The sequence below is a fragment of the Rhinichthys klamathensis genome, unplaced genomic scaffold, assembly GCF_029890125.1.
Source record: "Rhinichthys klamathensis goyatoka isolate OS25496 unplaced genomic scaffold, OSU_Roscu_1.1 h1tg000828l_1, whole genome shotgun sequence".
Lineage (NCBI taxonomy): Eukaryota > Metazoa > Chordata > Actinopteri > Cypriniformes > Leuciscidae > Rhinichthys > Rhinichthys klamathensis.
The window spans coordinates 176,879-197,500 of record NW_026607210.1 but is presented as its reverse complement, the minus strand read 5'-3'; the positions used below and the strand labels follow the sequence as shown (position 1 = coordinate 197,500).

At 37.3% G+C, this 20,622-nt stretch overlaps 2 protein-coding genes across 3 annotated transcripts; one reads left to right on the top strand and one right to left on the bottom strand.

Moving 5' to 3' along the window:
* The first annotated feature begins 4,261 nt into the window (after window positions 1-4,261).
* On the top strand, window positions 4,262-10,405 carry eomesb (eomesodermin homolog b). Its single transcript, XM_056243701.1, has 7 exons — window positions 4,262-4,370; window positions 5,728-6,284; window positions 7,561-7,715; window positions 7,804-7,925; window positions 8,350-8,508; window positions 9,527-9,588; window positions 9,663-10,405. The coding sequence occupies exons 2-7, from the start codon at window positions 5,818-5,820 to the stop codon at window positions 10,297-10,299; spliced, it is 1,602 nt and encodes a 533-aa protein (XP_056099676.1). The 5' UTR covers window positions 4,262-4,370; window positions 5,728-5,817; the 3' UTR covers window positions 10,300-10,405.
* A 1,902-nt stretch (window positions 10,406-12,307) lies between these two features.
* LOC130078182 (uncharacterized) lies at window positions 12,308-20,177 on the bottom strand. 2 transcript variants are annotated; one of them, XM_056243705.1, is made up of 8 exons: window positions 20,079-20,177; window positions 18,981-19,130; window positions 15,722-15,805; window positions 15,360-15,416; window positions 15,168-15,269; window positions 14,956-15,066; window positions 13,858-13,992; window positions 12,308-13,026 (listed from the first exon to the last, which is right to left on the bottom strand). In XM_056243705.1, exons 2-8 carry the CDS (start codon window positions 19,119-19,121, stop codon window positions 12,925-12,927), a joined length of 732 nt encoding a protein of 243 aa, XP_056099680.1. In that variant the 5' UTR covers window positions 19,122-19,130; window positions 20,079-20,177; the 3' UTR covers window positions 12,308-12,924. The 2 variants fall into 2 exon arrangements, with proteins under 2 accessions (XP_056099680.1, XP_056099681.1); XM_056243706.1 differs by lacking the exon at window positions 20,079-20,177 and adding an exon at window positions 19,258-19,444.
* Window positions 20,178-20,622: the final 445 nt, after the last annotated feature.

Genomic DNA, 20,622 nt, shown 5'->3' with positions numbered 1-20,622 from the left:
AATCACTGGCAACAAATTCTCATTCAGAAAACATGCATGTCACTCATAAGAAACACTAGCAACAGGGAGCATTACATAAATTAAGAACTTTTATTTCTAAAGTTTGAATGAATTATGCTCCTCTCTGGCCTGGACATCCACGCTTGCTCTCTGTCCAATCACATTTCTTCCCTGCGTCGTGTTCTTGCCAAGTGGAATCCGGCTTCATCCACAAAGATAAAGGTGTGTGGAGTTCGGCTGGCGTCCATCTCCATTACCTCTAAATTACAGACCGGTCTACAGTAATGTACATTATAACTGCATGTGTACCGTGTTTGGTCACTGAACAGACATCTTACCTGGACACACTGAAACATACGGAGTTCTTTCACTCGTTCAGTCTCTCTCAAAGGATATACCGTGTACAATTGCTTCATCTTTATTTGATGTTTCTCTAGGACTCTGGCAATGGTCGTTGTGCTGACCGTATTCACATTTCCAGAAGTGATATTGTCTGCCGGCTCTCTATCTCGAATATCCCGCAGTTTTATTGCATCGTTGGCAATTACCACGTGAACGATGGCAAATCAAAGTATCTTTATTTGTCTCCCCGAGGAGAAATTAGTTTTGGATATAAAGAGATTGCTACAAACAGACAGAACCCAGGTACAGGGTTAAAACAGTTAAAAGAGACAAAAAAACATTAAAAGAGCTGTGCAAATTGCAATTCACCATTTTCTAAAGTCTGCTTGTACAAAAGTAATATCATATCATGTCCCTACATAACATTCAATTACAGGTATACAGTACATTCATAAATTCATGGCCACACGTTCATCGCTGATCATTTATGAGCTTAAGTGAAAGCTTATACCTGTTGTATTTGCAGAGGAACCCGTTCCCTCTTTCTCAAACTCCATGATCCCTGCACAGATCCTGCCTCTCCCTGCTCTCCGAGAACACCTTTGGATCCTAAAACACAACAATCACTGTATTGTAATAGCTTTCAAAATGTAGACATATTGTATTGTACTGTAATATCATCTCACCTGTTGTTTTGCCGGAGAATTGGTCCTATTGCCGGCACTGTTGAGCGGTGCGGGTTTGGTTGCAGGCTGAGAACATGTTCACCACATAGTCAATCATTCCGGCCCTTATTTGATCAGATATCAGCGCTCTCGGTCTTCTCTGATCCATATTTACAAACGAAATCAGTTGCAATGTCCTCTTTTACTGAAACATGGATATAGACTAAAGGCTGGCTTTCAGCGGAAACTCCAATTAGCTTGGAATTATTATAAGTTCATTTTTTGCTAAGATTTTCAAAATAATTACTGCAGAAATGCTTGAAATTTGCAATCATTCTGATTTGAATGTGCTTTTGAAAGCAGTGTGTTAGCATATGAGAAATATCCTGCAAATATATCGTTTTTAGCAGTTTGTGGAGAATAAATGACAAAAGTGTTTGTGTATTTTGATAAATGTGGTGATTGAAAGCAATGAAAGATTATTCACAGTTTGGTCCGTATACACTCGTGAGTTTTGTAAATGTGGCTTCAGGATTGAACAATGCTTGTTAGCAGTTGAAAAACACTGTAAACTGCTGTGATTTCTGGGGGTTTCTCAAAAGAAACTCACGAGCCGTTCGTTATGAATCATGTGTCTAATATAAAAGCTGTAACAGAAGTAGTAATATAAGTTTCTCTGAGAAGGGTTAGTCATTCTGACACGCTGTTTCCAGCAATCTCTCGTCTTTCTCTCATGAGGAGGCGTTTCACCGCAGGACTGAAGAAGCCACAAGAAACACTTCCATATCAACATTACAGAGGTGAATCTGTCCATCTTAGACACGTCTTATTCATGCTCGTGATCGGTAATATCTGCAGGAACGGCTGGATTTATGACGGGACAAACTCACAGAGATAATTCACACTTCATGAGAGGACCATTTCCACTTTTTTGCTTGCAATTGCTTGAAAAGAGAAAATGAGTCATTATTGTTTTACGGATAAAATCTGCATTTTTGCTTCCCAAATTATTAAAATATAAAAGAAACTTTTTTGATATGCTGTAAAAATAATGTTGTGTCGACAGATGTATGACCTCACGCGGTCTGCAGGGGTTCAGGGTTAACTAAAGACACATTATTAGCACAGATTTTTCATCTGCTTACACACATTTTCAAAACTTTGCCTCTTTTTTTTCAAAACTTTACACATAAATCCAAGAATTGCACACAAAATGTAAAATGCCTCTCATCTCTGCAAAATGAAGCACTGCATTCAGAATACCACAAACATCTCAAAAGCAGACATTTGTCTAACGTTGCAAACACCTTTGCCATAATATTATATTTTTGGATATATCATATACACACAGTTTTTGAAAACCTAAAGCTCTTCTTTCATGAGCTCCTGTGAACATTTCAAGACTGAAAGTAATTGGCAGAGAGATGTTGAAAAATTCAAAGTAAATACGAAACCAAAATTGAAACCAAATTATTATTTTTTTAGGCTACTGTGAGCATTTGTGGCTGTGAATACAGTATTACACACTCCGAAGAACCTTTAACTCGACCTTTGACCTTTTATAGGCCCATTCTGAAGCCATGACTGGTGTTCAATAAAGCAATGTGTGTGTGTGTGTGTGTGCGTGCGTGTGAGGCTCTGATGAATTACTGTAGTGTTTTGATAGGATGTGTTTGAGAAAGGAAATCAAGAGACTTCATGATAGATTTTTGTGTGTTACATACAGTAGATAATTGTGTGTTGTGGTTTGCAAAAAGTGTTTTATGAAATTGAAAACTGAGTCGAAGGCCGAGAATGAGTGTATGGTTTGGCAGATTTGGTGTGTGTCAGGTTTCAGACATTGTGTGACAAGTGAGGATTTAAGCGTTTGAAAGAAAACTGTAAATGTCAGTGGAAATATGATGATTAATAAGCCATCAAGGTAAATAAGTCTGTACCATAAACACAAGTCTCAATATTTCCTTTATAAAATGCTCAAAATAATAATGTGCAAACAGAAGGCCAAGCATTAATGACGTGAGATTTGCTCTTTTATGGGAATCGTCTTGATGTTTTTTTTTTATCTTTGAATCACAGGACTAATAATGTTGAACATCTAAAGAACTGTGAATCATTTTCTGAAGAATCCAGTTTGTTCAGAATGAACGTTGGCACAGAAAGTGCTTTGCTTTAATTTCTCTCTGGAAGAAGTGATTTCCGAACGAAGACTTGATTTAGTGTGACACTCCTGTGTGGTCGTCAGCCGCACCAAACCTGATTCACCGCAAACTTTCTAGACATAAATACTGGCAGAAAAATCTTAATTTTGAAAACAGTTGCATTTTGTATTTCTCGTTTCTGGACTGTAAGTTACACTGCAGATTAATGTGGGCAAACACTTAAATATATCCTTTCCTCTGACATTTATACAGTACGGCTGTTACTGACCAGGACAAGTGAGACACAGGCTGGTCCGGGGCATGTTGTCACACACACACACACACTCTTAAAAATAAATCTCAGCGAAGCCATAGAAGAACTGTTTCTGGTTTCTAGTGATCCGCTCTGAAAAGAACCATGTTTTTCTTAGTGTGAAGCACATTTTAATAATCTAAAGAACAACTTTTCCAAATAAAGAAATCTGGTTCTTCATGGATGCCAGTAAAGAAGCTTTATTTTTAAAAGTGTGTGTGTGTGTGTGTGTGTGTGTGTGTGTGTGTGTGTGTGTGTGTGTGTGTGTGTGTGTGTGTGTGTGTGTGTGGTCAATTCTCACAATGAAGACCATTAAAAAGCCTGTTATAGACTTAAATTATGAAACACAAGCAAACCACCAAACATGTAAAAAATCAAACAAAATATCGACACGTTTCGCCCAAGAAATTAGTAATTAATAAACTGAGTGATGAATTAACACGTGTGACAACTTGCCCCGCAAACACTCAAAGACAAGAATGATGTAGACTATAACAAATATAATGCATGTCGATGCGGTTATGAGATGACTTGATACTCGCTAATAAATATGGTGATATAAAAATGTTTTTCGAGAATAAAACTCCAAAAAAAAAGTCATTTAAAGCAGCTTTAGATGTTTGAAACCAACAGTGCTGGAGCAAACAGGCTCAAACCTCATGGTTACAGAAACAGAGCGTGTGAAATAGAGTAAACAGAGTAAAATAAGAGTATGAGTATCAGTAGGAGGCGCTATAGAGCCGCATCAATAAATCCAGCATCATCAGCACAGGTGCTTCAGTCAGGCTTCATTCATCAGTCAGTGTGTGTGTGTGTGTGTGTGTGTGAGTTACCTTCACTCTCTCTATCGCTCTCAGTCTGAACACACCGCGATTTCGACCTCAATCTGGGGACAAAACGAGGATGAAACTGGTGAGTTATTCATCATAGTGATTATTCATATTATTCCGCATCTACGCGAGAAGCTTCATTGTGTTTTCTTTCTTACCTTTGATTGTCAATGCACTTTAAGCTCTGTGATATGCATTTACCACCCGAAGAGAATACACTAGCAACAGATTATTAAACAGTTATTAATACTGCATACTGGACCCAGACAGGCGCTGTTTAAACCTCGTTCAACGTTATGCTAAATACAACTTGTAAAAATAAGAATTAGAAAACGTTCTCGTTTTACACACAGAAACAATCTTTGCAACGTTTTGGATGTTAGTTTACATATGCTTAGAAAAAGAAAACTAATGAGAACAAATTTGAAAATAGAAAAAAATCCACAAATGACAGTAACGCGTCTTAAAAAAAAAAACAATATATAAAGTGTCTTCCAGACTGTATTGTATCATGTTTATTATAAGACTTAATTTTTAAAGATTAATAAACGCAGCTATAGGCCTAAACTATTTTTGTTCAATCATTAAAGGAAGAATTAATGCTGAAAATCGAAAACATGAAGTTTATGTTCGCATGACACTAATAAAGTCTAGATTGCCAATTAATTTTAACATCAACATTTAATTTTAAAATTATAAAATGCCAAAGTTATGCGTAATGAAGGAACGTTTCAATTGAATCACTTGCTTTTTAGTTTGTAGCTTATGATATGGAGGAGTTACTGTCTGAAATCAAATATAAGGCTCGATTGATAGGGAATTTTCCCCCGTAATCTCACCGGCAAACCGTGTCCGAGTCACCCTGGACTCGCCCTAAAGTTTAATCATTTTCGATTACAAACTCTTTATTATTAGTTCTTCAATTATATCCCACATCGCCGGAGATTTGAACTGGAGAATAACATGAACTGAAATATTAAGCGAAGACGAGCACACAGCATATTTAATTAAAATGTTAAATAATTTATTTATAAATGCAATTAAATGATACCGTTTAGCTGCACATATTACAAAATAAAAAAAGTGATAGGGTTATTTGGAAAATATGAAATTCAAGCTATAGCCTATTTTACGAACGAATAGGCAATATGACACATAAACGTCGCGAGTTAAATAAAGTGCATTTAATTTGATAGCAAATGTATGAAAACAAATGAACGTTCAATTACATTAAATCATTTTATTTTACGTTTTTAAATAGCCATAGAAGATTGTTTAAATTTAGATGCATAAAAGCAAAAGTTTCGATTTGTTTTTAATGGAGCGGTGACTGAAATGCAGAATCGTTTTAATCCAAAGCGATCAAAATAGAAATAATGTGCAGCTGTTGAGCGTTTATAATAATGAACATTTATTGACATCTACACATTAATTCTCAGTGATGCCGAGGCGCGCGACAGTAACTGCCGGAGATCGAATTATCAAACGTCAGGATTCGGATCAGGAGTTCGGGTGGAGTGTGTCGGATCATGCCCGGGGAAGGGTCCGGTTCTGCGCTGGACGACGGGAAGGATTCACCGATCATTTGTGAAGATGAACTGACGAGCGGCCGGTACATACTCGACGGGCTCGGGTCCAATCGATACTTCATGATGGGCGCGACGCAGCAAACGCAGGAAAGTTCGAGTCCGTGTCCGTTGTTCCCGTACACGGGCCAGACCGGAGGAGTATACGCCGGTTCCGATGGATCGCGGTACGCGTCGCTGCACTACGGCTCCGTGATCCCGCCCGCGGGCTTCTGTCCGTCTCTGTGTGCGGGTCGCGGGGAGTTCGGCGCGGGATATCAGTTCGGACACGCTTCGGGAAACTCCTACGGCCCGTATCAAGGGCCCGGGATCGGTTCCGTTGCTCGAGCTCAGGTGTATCTGTGCAACCGGGCGCTGTGGCTCAAGTTTCACCGGCACCAAACAGAGATGATTATCACCAAACAGGGCAGGTGAGCAAGTCTTACAAATAAAGCTGCTGTTATTGCCATCGATGGTTTCATAAAACATTTGCATTCTTTATATTATTAAAATGTTCTTCACACTAAGAAAAAACATCTCAGCAAGCAATTTTGCGTTTAAAAGACGTCTAATAGCCGTCCAAACACAGCCCTGAAGTCTAGACTAAAACAAGGCATCATTTGGGCTGTCAGTGAAAATGTATAGGCTACATCTAAACCATAACTCAAGAATATCTCTTACACATAACAAGTCCAAAGACATGAAACCAAACACGTTGTTGTAATCACGACTTGCTTACATGATGGAATTATCCTTCATCTCGCAAGTTATTTTGGCAAAAACGACATGTAACCAAATTCAAGGTTATTTTGGCTAGAAGTGTGTTACTCATAGCCGGACTATAGTTAACCTAGACGGAGAAATGACGGCTATTGCATGCTGGGATGGTTCTTTTCAGACCTGATCACTGAAGGTTCTTTGTGGAACCAGAAACGGTCCTGATATTTCATCGCTGCATTAGGAAACCTTTAGGAACCATTAATTCTAAGCGTGAATTAATCAAATAGGCTAGCTCTATTTAAACATGTTTTGTTAGGCCATTTAAACGCTTTAAATTGTATAGGCCAAGGCAAAATCACAACAACAGATTTTATAATCAGTTTTAAACAGTCATATAACGAAAAGAATGTTTCAAATGTGTTTGCAAATAGTTTCGTATTTTTATCTGGCGCGATCGATCGCGGGTCGCGAACAGACGTGTTACTATAGCAACAGGAAGTATAGTCATTAAAAATCTATAAATAATATTTTTAGATTTTTATATAATAGCCTATATAGATATCTAAAAAAAAAAGTAGGCTAGTTTTTATTATTTATTTATTTTTAAACTACAGCTACCAGAAATAGGGGCTTTAAAAAAGACAATTCAGGTCGAATTAAAATAATAATAATTAAAAGTGGTCGTCAAAATAGAGGTTTCATCATTAGGCCTAAATTTAATTTAGCGCTTTTATCCAATGCGACCTACAAATGAGGTAGGCCTACAAAGCATTCATCACAGAGCCAACAATGCCAGGTTTATTAGACAACTACATGAAACCAGAGAAGAATTGTGTTATTATTATGTATTTGTGAAAGCATGGTTTGAGAGTGTGGTGTACGTGGTTAAAGTTCTTTGAAAGCTATAGTCCTATTTTTAATCCGCAATTTTGATAATTCATTCAGAACAAAGCTGATCAATCATTTGTGTTTTTAATCCCTGCACAGGCGAATGTTTCCATTCCTGAGTTTCAATATTACCGGCCTGAGCCTGACGACGCATTATAACGTGTTTGTGGAGATTGTTTTAGCGGATCCGAATCACTGGAGATTCCAGGGCGGGAAATGGGTCACGTGCGGGAAAGCCGACAATAATATGCAAGGTATGGCAGAAACCAAGTGCTATTGTTATTATTATTAATAATAATACTAATAATAATATTATTATTCTGTTGTATTTGATTGTTTTAGGGAATAAGATTTACGTCCACCCCGAATCGCCGAATACAGGCGCTCATTGGATGAGACAAGAAATATCTTTCGGTAAACTGAAACTAACAAACAACAAGGGAGCAAATACCAACACTTCACAGGTAAACAATGCACATTTATTTTATGAGTAGAACAATTAGCTACTGATGCTTAAACCAGAACTGTTGTGCTTTTTGGGCCTGTTTTAGTAGCCTAATCAAATGAAATAAATAAAAGCACATATTGCTTTTGACATTGACTCTAAGAACAAGGAGGCTAATATTAAATATGGGTGAATGATTTTATCCTGGAACAACATTCCAGTCAACCAATCAGATCTGAGGGACACGTTTATAGTTTATGCCAAGTCTGTGCTTCTACATCAGGGTTATTCATCATTTCCCTCTGGTTTTGGGGATAAGTTATGGGTAGAGTTTGAGATTTTCAGTCAGTGTTGTTCCAGAATCCAGATTGAACATAGGCTACTTGGCAAAATCACCATTAAATGATGTGCGTTTAATAGTCTCGTTTGTGTGTCCAACTCAGATGATTGTCCTCCAGTCTCTACACAAGTACCAGCCGAGGCTTCACATCGTCGAAGTGTCAGACGACGGGATTGAGAACACAGGGCGAGACTCTAGGACTCAGATCTTCACCTTCCCGGAGAACCAGTTCATAGCGGTTACAGCTTACCAGAATACTGATGTACACACTTTCTTTCTGAGCATTAATAACCCTCTGGTGCTTTTCACGTGTTTATTTTTTTTATTACAATGAAAATAATGTACTATATTTTAGTTCGATAATCTTTTTTATGGTGCTAAATTATATTTACGCTGTATTTATAATCTATTTACTCACTTTTTGAGCATAGACCTGAAAATTAAATTTCCAACTTAAACTGTCGTAAATCTTGAATGTTTTTGAGAAACAGAAGTTTGATCTCTTTTCATATGACCCTTGGCAGATTATTGCTGAAGTTAAAAAAGTTTTAAAAAGTTACAGAATTTTACATTTATTGTTATGAAAAATGTGCAAAAATACTATTTTAAATTTTTATATGAAATATATATATTAAAAAACATGTTTTACTCTAAAACTGTAAACAAGTGTGTGTTCCGCATGTGAGCTGATCTCTCAGTAAACGAGCGTTCAGTGAGTGTGTGTTCGGCTGCAGTTCCGCACGCTTCCACTAGAGGAAACTCTCATTCATTTACAATGCGCTCGTTTTAGACCGCGAGGAGCACAAGTGTGAATATTTTTTACAGGACCATTTAACCTGTTTGTGTGTGTTTGTGTTTACATAGCAAGTGCCAAAACATTTACCAAGTTTCGTACCATTCCGATCGAGAAACAAAAGTAAAAAAAAAACAAAAAAAAACAAGTTAAGCTCTTCGGTCTAAAATGATAGAAGAGCACCAGATGCATGAAACAACCCGGTCACACTGAATGCGTCTCTATAGCACGCATTGTGTTATTACGTGCATATGATACGCATGGGTAGGTTTAGTAGTGGTGTGTGTGTATTATAGGTATGATTAGAGGTGTGGGTGGCGTGTGTATTACACGCAATAAAGTGCGTATCATATGCACGCTAAAACTAATTTTCACGTATAAATTGCACTATAAACACAATACGTGCTATAGACACGCATTTTCATGAGCTCAGGCTGGGACTACACACACTCAGTTATTAACACTCACTTCTGTGTCGTTCCTCTAGATCACTCAACTGAAGATCGACCACAATCCTTTCGCGAAAGGCTTCAGAGATAACTATGATTCGTGAGTATGATGAGCATCACGGAGGTTTCCCCGCATGCATTCTCGGTTGATACTAACATGCATTGGATTTTCAGGATGTACACGCTTGCGGAGCGTGAAAGACTGACGCCTTCGCCGACGCACTCGACGCGCGCGCAACAGATCGTGCCAAGCGCGCGCTACACCATGCAACCTTTTCTGCAGGATCAACTCAACAGCCGGCTATACAGCAGCGAGCAGACCAGTGGCAGCAAACTGGAGCTCACGGCGTACGAGGGAGATTACTCCAGCTCGTTGTTACCCTACAGCTTCAAGTCTTTACCTCTCCAGAGCGCGCACTCGCTCGGGTACTACCCTGAAGGCGCGTTCGCGTCCGTGACCGCGGGATGGGGCACGAGAGGCTCGTACCCGAGGAAAGTGCCCTGGTCTCCCAGACCGAATCCCACCACAGATGAGCACATCCTCATGCCCGACAAAGACAGACCTCAGGAGGAAAGCCCTGTGAGCGCGTTCGCGCAGAACTGGATGGAGAGCAGCGCGTCCTCTCTGAAGCCTTCAGACTCTGTGGAGCCCAGCGTTTACTCGCTCGTGTGCAAGAGGAGGCGGGTTTCCCACGCAGAATCCGGGACTGGGAACTCGCCCAAGTGTGAAGAAGACTCGGAAAACTTTAACAAGGACACTTCATCCTCCTCTAAAGCGATCGGCTATTACGCGTTCTATGCCGCCAGCTAGAGGAACGCTCCCCGAGGACGCTTCCAAAAGCTCACGCACTCTCAAAAATAAAGGTTCCGAAAGGGCGTTTTACAATTGAAGAACAATTTTTGGTTCCCAAAATAACTTTTCTTTGTGTGAACTTGAAGAACATTTTAAAAATCTAAGATTCCATGAAACCATCGATGCTGCCAATAAGGAACCTTTGTTTTTGAGAGTGATTGTTTGTTTGAATTTATCAATTTGGTCCTTTTGTAATATATTTAAATCTCTCCCTAATGCATTATTTCTGTGCACGTTCAAAGTAAGATTTGTCATTTCGAAAATGCTGTTATGTGTAGCTATTAAACGACTGCTGTTTTGGATTGGTTGGTATATTCTTAAAAACATTTTTATTTTTTAATATACACTCTTACAAATAAAATAAAGGCTCATTACATTAAATTGATGGTTCTGTGAAGAACCTTTAACATCCTGGAATCTTTTCATCGCATGAAAGGTATATAGTGGATTTATAGTGGAACTATGTTCTTTGGATTAATAAAATATTATTTACACTAAATAATAATAATAATAAAGGTGCTTTTAAGAACTGATCACTGAAAGGTTCTTTGGGGAAAACCCCCTTTAAAACCTTTATTTATTTTTTAAGAGTGTACCGAATTAATTGAATAATTTAGACATGATATGGGTGTGAAAGAAATATCCAGAAATTTAACAAAGAGCTTTGAAAACTGGTTTTCACAGCTGTAAAATAAATCAAATTAATAAATCCAAATGCAAAAATTATGCAGAAAATCAATAATCAGACTCACTGAATCAGTAAAAATGAATAAACCGTAGAATAGAATGTGTTTGGTAAATAAGGGAAACGCAAAATTAAACCTCATATAGTGGATTATTACAAGAATCCAGAAGTAAACTCAACATTAAAGTTCTACAAATAGAGATACTGTATGTAAGATGATATTGAGCACACTGTCCTCTAGTGTCAGAACACAGCAGTGAACCTGAACAATATCCGATCAATTTGAATATGTCAAATGAAATGGTTCAATGATTAGAACTATCATTCAGAGAAAAACAGTGAAATATTATTATAATGTAAATCAGCTGTTTTCTATGTGAATATACAGTAAAGTGTAATTTATTCCTGTGATCAAAGCTGAGTTTTCAGCATCATTACTCCAGTCTTCAGTGTCACATGATCCTTCAGAAATCACTCTAATATGAGGATCTGATGCTCAAGAAACATTTATGATTATTAGCAGTGATGAGAACAGTTTCATATTTTTGTGGAAACTGTGATGCCTTTTATTTTTCAAGACTCTTTGATGAATAGAAAGTTCAAAAGAACAGCATTAATTTGAAATATAATCTTTTTTAACATTATAAATGTCTTTACTGTCAATTTTAATCAATTTAATGCATCCTTACTGAATAAAAGAATTAATTCATTAGCTTATTTTATAAAATTTAGAATTCATACATTTATAATAAAGTATTAATTTGTTTTGTTTTTTAATCTTACTAATCCCAATCTTTTGAATGGTTGTGTATGACAGTTTCCACATATTTTTGTAAAAATCTGAAGCACTTCAACTGTTTCCAACACTGATAATAATCATAAATGTTTCTTGAGCATCAGATCCTCATATTAGAGTGATTTCTGAAGGATCATGTGACACTGAAGACTGGAGTAATGATGCTGAAAATTCAGCTCTGATCACAGGAATAAATTACACTTTACTGTATATTCACATAGAAAACAGCTGATTTACATTATAATAATATTTCACAATTTTTACTGTATTTTACTGTATTTTTTTTATCTTAATTATTTCAAACTTTTAACTGTCAGTGCGAAATGCTGTGAGACGGCAAATAAACAAAGTCACTAAAGAATAAACACAAAATCAATTTATTAAATCGTGTAAAGTTTCTACCCGAAGGTCTTCATTGCATATTTTAATAAACAGATTTTGTGTTTATTCTTCAGTGAAGTGTTTTATCTGATTTATCTGTGCACCAGCCTAACGTTTCTGGATGTGCGCTTATTACTACTACTTGTAAAATTACAAAAAAATCAACAACAATAATAATAATAATAATAAATGAACTTTATATAGCAGCTATAAAATGGTTAACACAGAGCTTTGCAACATAAACATTCAAATGCATTAAAAAGAAAACAAAAAAAACCTTTAAATAGCTGCACATGATGATGTATGAGATTGAGGGAAAGTCTGGTGCGCAGAAGCTCCACACACACTCAGATCAGTGTGTGTGAGTGAGTTTCTCGGACACACACACACTCGGACGGCTGTTTTCAGTCATGCATGTACAGCTCCTAAAAATACTGAAATCTCAAAAACAACCCATACTTCAATCATACACACAATATCCGACACAAATCGTGTCATAACATCCGCAAATAATGGCAAAAACTAAAAAAATATTAGAAAAGATTCTAATGTGCAAAGTTTCTGATAGCAAGTCTTCCAGAGAGCTCTGTGGAAGTCCAGCCGAACGAGTGATGGAGATGTACACTACTAAGGGCCCTAGACTGAGCTCTGCGAACTAATCAAACACAGTCACTGAAGCTCTACTTTAGAGCATAGATTGATCTGGAACACATGCATGGTCTTAGACTTGGATGGATTTCCTGCTGCGATGCAGTTCATCTATCCATCGTCTCTTGTCCCATCTCGCAGCAGAAGCTCTAGAGAGCGTCGAGCGTCGCTGGTCCTGCAGAAACACAGAAACACGGTCATTTCCTCATCATATACACACTGCAGCATCAGCTCTTTCCCTCAGTGTCTGAAACGCTTCGTTTGAAGAATCAGTCTCTCTAAGCCCCGCCTCTCTGAGAGCAGCTCTGCTCTGATTGGTCAGAAAGCAAACACTCATTATCATATCTGAATCTCAGCTCTTGACACACAACGATACGAACAGTAACGATGGCGTGGGTTTTACTCATAGACTGTCAATAAATATGTGCGTAGTGTGCGTGACGTCACCCGTAGTGTTTCTGAAGAGCGTTTTTGATGGCCAAAGTGGGCGGAGCCGGCCGTCGCCATCTTGGCCGCGCGCCACTCCCGGATAAACGTAAATGTGCAGCGAGGCGGATTAGCTGAGGTGACGTGACGCTAACACACAGCAGACAAGCGGCTAGTAGTGACATCAGCGGCAATCCACCTGTCACTCAAGTGGCCACGCCCTTAATTATGCAGAACTTTAAGGCTTAATATAATTTAAACGGATGAGTTATAAAAATATTCACCCCCCTCACAGTCGTCATGAAGGGCAACATTAGCGATATAGACCAAAACCACTTTTTGGACCAGGCTGTAAACATGTTTAATTCTGCTGTAAAGTTGGGTATTTTAACATGCGGGTCTATGGGATTGAGTCTCTTCTGCAGCCGGCCTCTAGTGGCCAGTGGAGGAACTGCAGTTTAATCACTCCAGTGTTGATTCAAGAGAGAGACAGGACGGTTGCCGCTTGGTTTTACTGTATCAGTCTCATCAGAGTGGATTTGCTCTGGCGGCAGAAAGCGAGAGCAGACTCGACCCTCACCTCATAGGCCGGCGGATATGAAGACGGGACCGGACTGTAGTAGGACGGGGGTGATGATGCGGGACGCGGGTCTATGACATCACTGACCACATCAGGTGATGCGGAGCTCATGTGGATCACCATCAGACGCTTCCTCTGCAGATGCACAGAAGAGATACATATATATAAACACATAAACCAAAATAAGATTAAACTACCGGTAACTAAATTTGATTAAGATAGAATTTAATTAAAATAAAAAATGTAATATTGAAAATAAAATTCTATTTCATGCATTAGATTAATTAACTTGATTCAAATAAAAATACATTAATAAATAAAAATTATTAAATAAATAAATCTTGATTTAAATAAATAAAATAAGAAAAGCAGTGTAAAATCAAAAATAAGATTAAACAAATTAAATTTGATTTAGGAAAAAATAATGTAATATTTATTTATTTAAATACAATTGTATTTTTATGTCAGATTAAAATAAATGGATTATTTAAATAAAAAATAAATACAACATGATTTAATAAATAAAAATAAGAAAAGCAGTGTAAAATGTGAAAATAAATAAATAAGATTTAACTAACTTTTATAAAGATCACAATTAAGATAAATAATTTAATATTTATTTAAACTTTAAATAAAAAATAATTAATACATTAGATCAAAACTTATTAAAATACAAAAATAGAAAATAAATACAAATGATTAAAATAAATTAATAAAACTTTTTTTTAAATAAATACAAATAAGAAAAGCAGTTTAAAAATGTAATAATGAATAAATAAATACATTTAATTTAAATACATTTATTTAAAAAAATTGATTTAAATAAATAAATACATTTTATAAAAAAATAATGTATCATATGAATGAATAAAACTTCTAACAGTGCAGTACAACAGTGAGTATAAAAAAACAAGGATGTAATGTAAATATTTTACACATTTGTAATATTAAGTCTTTGTAAATGAAAATATAAAGCTGCCTTTTAAATGTTAGTATGGCGGCCCCTCACAAGGATGATCATATTTAGGGGTCCGGGGCATTAAACAGATCGAAGCCCACCATAGATGATGCTGGAGATTAAAATAAACACTGATTTACCGATTTACACCAGCAGCACGAGGTGGCGAAGATGATGACGGAGAAGAGGAGCGCCACAACGTTACAGGCCATGAACGCGATTTCAGTCGGACCCAGAGAAGGGGCCAAGAACTACAACAACCAGAATCACAAACACCTCAATATTCATAAACATCCGTAATATACTCATTATTAGGGCAGATGAATCTTATATCAGAGAAATAATGACTCACCACACGCACACTCGACGTGACATAGAACAAGAGGAAGAAGATGATGAAGACCGTCAGAGAGCTGAAGATATTGAACAGGTTCAGCACTTGAGCGGTGACCACCTGAACAAACATAATTCATAAACCACTTCTGCTTGCTCAGATTAAATAGTTCTGCACATCTGATCATGTGAGACGGGGGTTTATACTGACCAGACACGAGTTGCGGGTACAGGCAGCGATGGCTGTAACAACTCCGTTCAAAATCAACTACAGACACACAAAACAACATCATACAAGCCATAGCACAGAAATATCAACAATATACAGCATGCATTTACAGTTTAATATAGATTTATTCATGTTTTTGAAAGAAGTCTCTTCTGTTCACCAAGGCTGTGTTTATTTGATCAAAAATATAGTAAAAAATTGTGAAATATTATTCCAATGTAAATCATCTGTTGTCTATGTGAATATACAGTAAAGTGTAATTTATTCCTGTGATCAAAGCTGAATTTTCTGCATCATTACTCCAGTCTTCAGTGTCACAGCATGCGCTCAAATAAAAGACTTACGTAGCAAGTTGGTATTAAAAACCAACGTTCGTAATTCCAAAAGACGAGTCCAAACGCCACGGCACCGGTCAGGATCTCCAGCCACTGACGATAAAAGACAAGATGTTTTTGTCAGCTTGTAGCCACCAGCAGTACTAGTTAAGAGTGTTGATCACTAGTTAAGAGTGTTGATCACTAGTTGAGTGTTGATCACTAGTTAAAAGTGTTGATCACTAGTTAAGAGTGTTGATCACTAGTTAAGAGTGTTGATCACTAGTTAAGAGTGTTGATCAGCAGTAGTTTTACTAGTTAGTAGTGTTGATCAGTAGTAAGTAGTGTTGATCACTAGTTAAGAGTGTTGATCAGAAGTTTGACTAGTTAGTAGTGTTGATCAGAAGTTTGACTAGTTAGTAGTGTTGATCAGAAGTTTGACTAGTTAATAGTGTTGATCAGTAGTTAGTAGCCTAGTGTTGATCAGCAGTTTCACTAGTTAAGAGTGTTGATCAGAAGTTTGACTAGTTAGTAGTGTTGATCAGTAGTTAGTAGCCTAGTGTTGATCAGCAGTTTCACTAGTTAAGAGTGTTGATCAGCAGTTTCACTAGTTTAGAGTGTTGATCAGCAGTTTCACTAGTTTAGAGTGTTGATCAGCAGCAGTTTCACTAGTTAAGAGTGTTGATCAGCAGCAGTTTCACTAGTTTAGAGTGTTGATCAGCAGCAGTTTCACTAGTTAAGAGTGTTGATCAGCAGCAGTTTCACTAGTTTAGAGTGTTGATCAGCAGCAGTTTCACTAGTTAAGAGTGTTGATCAGCAGCAGTTTCACTAGTTAAGAGTGTTGATCAGCAGCAGTTTCACTAGTTAAGAGTGTTGATCAGCAGCAGTTTCACTAGTTAAGAGTGTTGATCAGCAGCAGTTTCACTAGTTAAGAGTGTTGATCAGCAGCAGTTTCACTAGTTAAGAGTGTTGATCAGCAGCAGTTTCACTAGTTTAGAGTGTTGACCAGCAGCAGTTTCACTAGTTAACAGTGTTGATCAGCAGCAGTTTCACTAGTTAAGAGTGTTGATCAGCAGTTTCACTAGTTTAGAGTGTTGATCAGCAGCAGTTTCACTAGTTTAGAGTGTTGATCAGCAGCAGTTTCACTAGTTAAGAGTGTTGATCAGCAGCAGTTTCACTAGTTTAGAGTGTTGATCAGCAGCAGTTTCACTAGTTAACAGTGTTGATCAGCAGCAGTTTCACTAGTTTAGAGTGTTGATCAGCAGTTTCACTAGTTAAGAGTGTTGATCAGCAGCAGTTTCACTAGTTTAGTGTGTTGATCAGCAGCAGTTTCACTAGTTAACAGTGTTGATCAGCAGCAGTTTCACTAGTTAAGAGTGTTGATCAGCAGTTTCACTAGTTTAGAGTGTTGATCAGCAGCAGTTTCACTAGTTTAGAGTGTTGATCAGCAGCAGTTTCACTAGTTAACAGTGTTGATCAGCAGCAGTTTCACTAGTTTAGAGTGTTGATCAGCAGTTTCACTAGTTAAGAGTGTTGATCAGCAGCAGTTTCACTAGTTTAGAGTGTTGATCAGCAGCAGTTTCACTAGTTAACAGTGTTGATCAGCAGCAGTTTCACTAGTTTAGAGTGTTGATCAGCAGTTTCACTAGTTAAGAGTGTTGATCAGCAGTTTCACTAGTAAAGAGTGTTGATCATCAGTATGTTGACTAGTTAAGAGTATTAATCAGAAGTTTCACTAGTTAAGAGTGTTGATCAGCAGCAGTTTCACTAGTTAAGAGTGTTGATCAGCAGCAGTTTCACTAGTTTAGAGTGTTGATCAGCAGTTTCACTAGTTAAGAGTGTTGATCAGCAGCAGTTTCACTAGTAAAGAGTGTTGATCAGCAGTTTCACTAGTTAAGAGTGTTGATCAGCAGTTTCACTAGTAAAGAGTGTTGATCATCAGTAGTTTGACTAGTTAAGAGTGTTGATCAGCAGCAGTTTCACTAGTAAAGAGTGTTGATCAGCAGTTTCACTAGTTAAGAGTGTTGATCAGCAGTTTCACTAGTAAAGAGTGTTGATCATCAGTAGTTTGACTAGTTAAGAGTATTAATCAGAAGTTTCACTAGTTAAGAGTGTTGATCAGCAGCAGTTTCACTAGTTAAGAGTGTTGATCAGCAGCAGTTTCACTAGTTAAGAGTGTTGATCAGCAGCAGTTTCACTAGTTAAGAGCGTTGATCAGCAGCAGTTTCACTAGTTAAGAGTGTTGATCACCAGTTTCACTAGTTAAGAGTGTTGATCACCAGTTTCACGTGTTGATCAGCAGTTTCACTAGTTTAGAGTGTTGATCAGCAGTTTCACTAGTTAAGAGTGTTGATCAGCAGTTTCACTAGTTTAGAGTGTTGATCAGCAGCAGTTTCACTAGTTAACAGTGTTGATCAGCAGCAGTTTCACTAGTTTAGAGTGTTGATCAGCAGTTTCACTAGTTAAGAGTGTTGATCAGCAGTTTCACTAGTTTAGAGTGTTGATCACCAGTTTCACTAGTTAAGAGTGTTGATCAGAAGTTTCACTAGTTTAGAGTGTTGATCAGCAGTTTCACTAGTTAAGAGTGTTGATCAGCAGCAGTTTCACTAGTTAAGAGTGTTGATCACCAGTTTCACTAGTTAAGAGTGTTGATCAGCAGTTTCACTAGTTAAGAGTGTTGATCAGCAGCAGTTTCACTAGTTAAGAGTGTTGATCACCAGTTTCACTAGTTAAGAGTGTTGATCACCAGTTTCACTAGTTAAGAGTGTTGATCAGCAGTTTCACTAGTTTAGAGTGTTGATCACCAGTTTCACTAGTTAAGAGTGTTGATCAGAAGTTTCACTAGTTTAGAGTGTTGATCAGCAGTTTCACTAGTTAAGAGTGTTGATCAGCAGCAGTTTCACTAGTTAAGAGTGTTGATCACCAGTTTCACTAGTTAAGAGTGTTGATCACCAGTTTCACTAGTTAAGAGTGTTGATCAGCAGTTTCACTAGTTTAGAGTGTTGATCACCAGTTTCACTAGTTAAGAGTGTTGATCAGAAGTTTCACTAGTTTAGAGTGTTGATCACCAGTTTCACTAGTTAAGAGTGTTGATCAGAAGTTTCACTAGTTAAGAGTGTTGATCACCAGTTTCACTAGTTAAGAGTGTTGATCAGCAGCAGTTTCACTAGTTTAGAGTGTTGATCAGCACCAGTTTCACTAGTTTAGAGTGTTGATCAGTAGCAGTTTCACTAGTTAAGAGTGTTGATCAGAAGTTTCACTAGTTTAGAGTGTTGATCAGCAGTTTTACCCCCAGAACCGCCGGGTTGATCTTCAGGAACCCGGTCACTCCGGGCGCGTCTCCGGGCTTCGACTCCGTGATGTAAACGGGACACGCAGACTGATCCTGCGAAGCTGCAGAGTTGATGATCACTTCGACTTTTCTCGACATCTTTAGACACTTTAGAGAGGGAAATTAGTTTCCGGATCACGCGTGTTTTCTTTGCTGTCAGCTGCAGATAATTCCATAGACAGGATAATTCAGTCATTGTTCACTTACATTCTTTAAGTGAACAAACCAGACGAACCTGCAGTTGCTCGGATGACTCAAGACTTTCAAACCCTCTGATCCTCTAATTGATCTTCATTCAGCTTTAGGTCTAAAGGGTTTAACCTCATCTATTTAAATTACTCTTGTTTTATTCAGTGATGAGCTGGTTAGAGTTTATGGGTCAAATCAGAGCCGAATCATTTATATTAGCAGTACTAATCCCTAAACAAGCTCCAAACAACAGTTTCCTTCATTTATTCCTTCGGCAACACCTTACCATAAAGTCTCATTTCTTAACATTAGTTAACTAACATACAATATAGCAAATATTTTCAAAGCATTTATAAACCTTAATGTTAGTTTTCATGTTTGTTCACAGATAGTGCATTATCTAACATATATAGCCTAACTTTTAATAACTTAAATATATTTTAGTAAATGTTGCAATTAACATTAAGATTAATAAATGCTGTAGGGGTTTGTTCATTTAGTTCAGCAGTATTTTTAACTAACGTTAACAAATTAAGCGTTATTGTAAAAAACGGTAATATTTTTAACCAATGAAGAAGATTCAACATCAATATAGCTAAGTAGCATAAAGATATTTGGTAACACTTTACAACAAGGTTCATTAGTTAAAATTAGTTAACTAGCTTAGTGAACATGAACTAAGAATGACAAATACTTCTACAGCATTTATTAATCTAATTTGTATTTGTTAACATTAGTAAATGCACTAACATGAACAAACAATGAACAGCTGGATTTGTATTAACTAACTTCAACAAAGATTAACAAATGTATTGATCATTGTTAGTTCATGTTAGTTAATTAATGAGCCTTATTGTAAAGAGTTACCAGATATTTTTCTGACTTTGTCCTCAACTTCAGATCTGCAGTGTGTAAAGTTACTGAAGTCAGTGGTTGTGTAGAGATTGTTTTACCTCGATGTTGTTGTTCTTGCTCTGGTTCTCTCTGTCATCCTTCAGGAGAAACTCCACCTATAAACATGCAGAGAATGTGTGTTGTGTGTGTGTGTGTGTGTGTGTGTGTGTGTGTGTGTGTGTGACTGACTGACGCCACGCATCAGATCAACTCTACAGTAGTTCATCTCTGTATTGTAAGTTATGATGGTGAGCAGAGCTAATAATAACACACCCACACACACGATTACTCAAGCTCTTTATAATATTGCAAATGTAACTGAGACCAGCCAGTAAGAGCTGTGCATGTAAACCCGAGTCACGTGGTCTCGAGTCTTAAAACACCACATACTAAAACAAGATTAGGAAATTAACTCTTGTAATACATTTAACTAATTATTTAATTAAACTGTACACCTTTTGTATTCTCGTCAAGTTAAGTCATAACTTAATATTTTCTTTATTTCATAACTTTATTT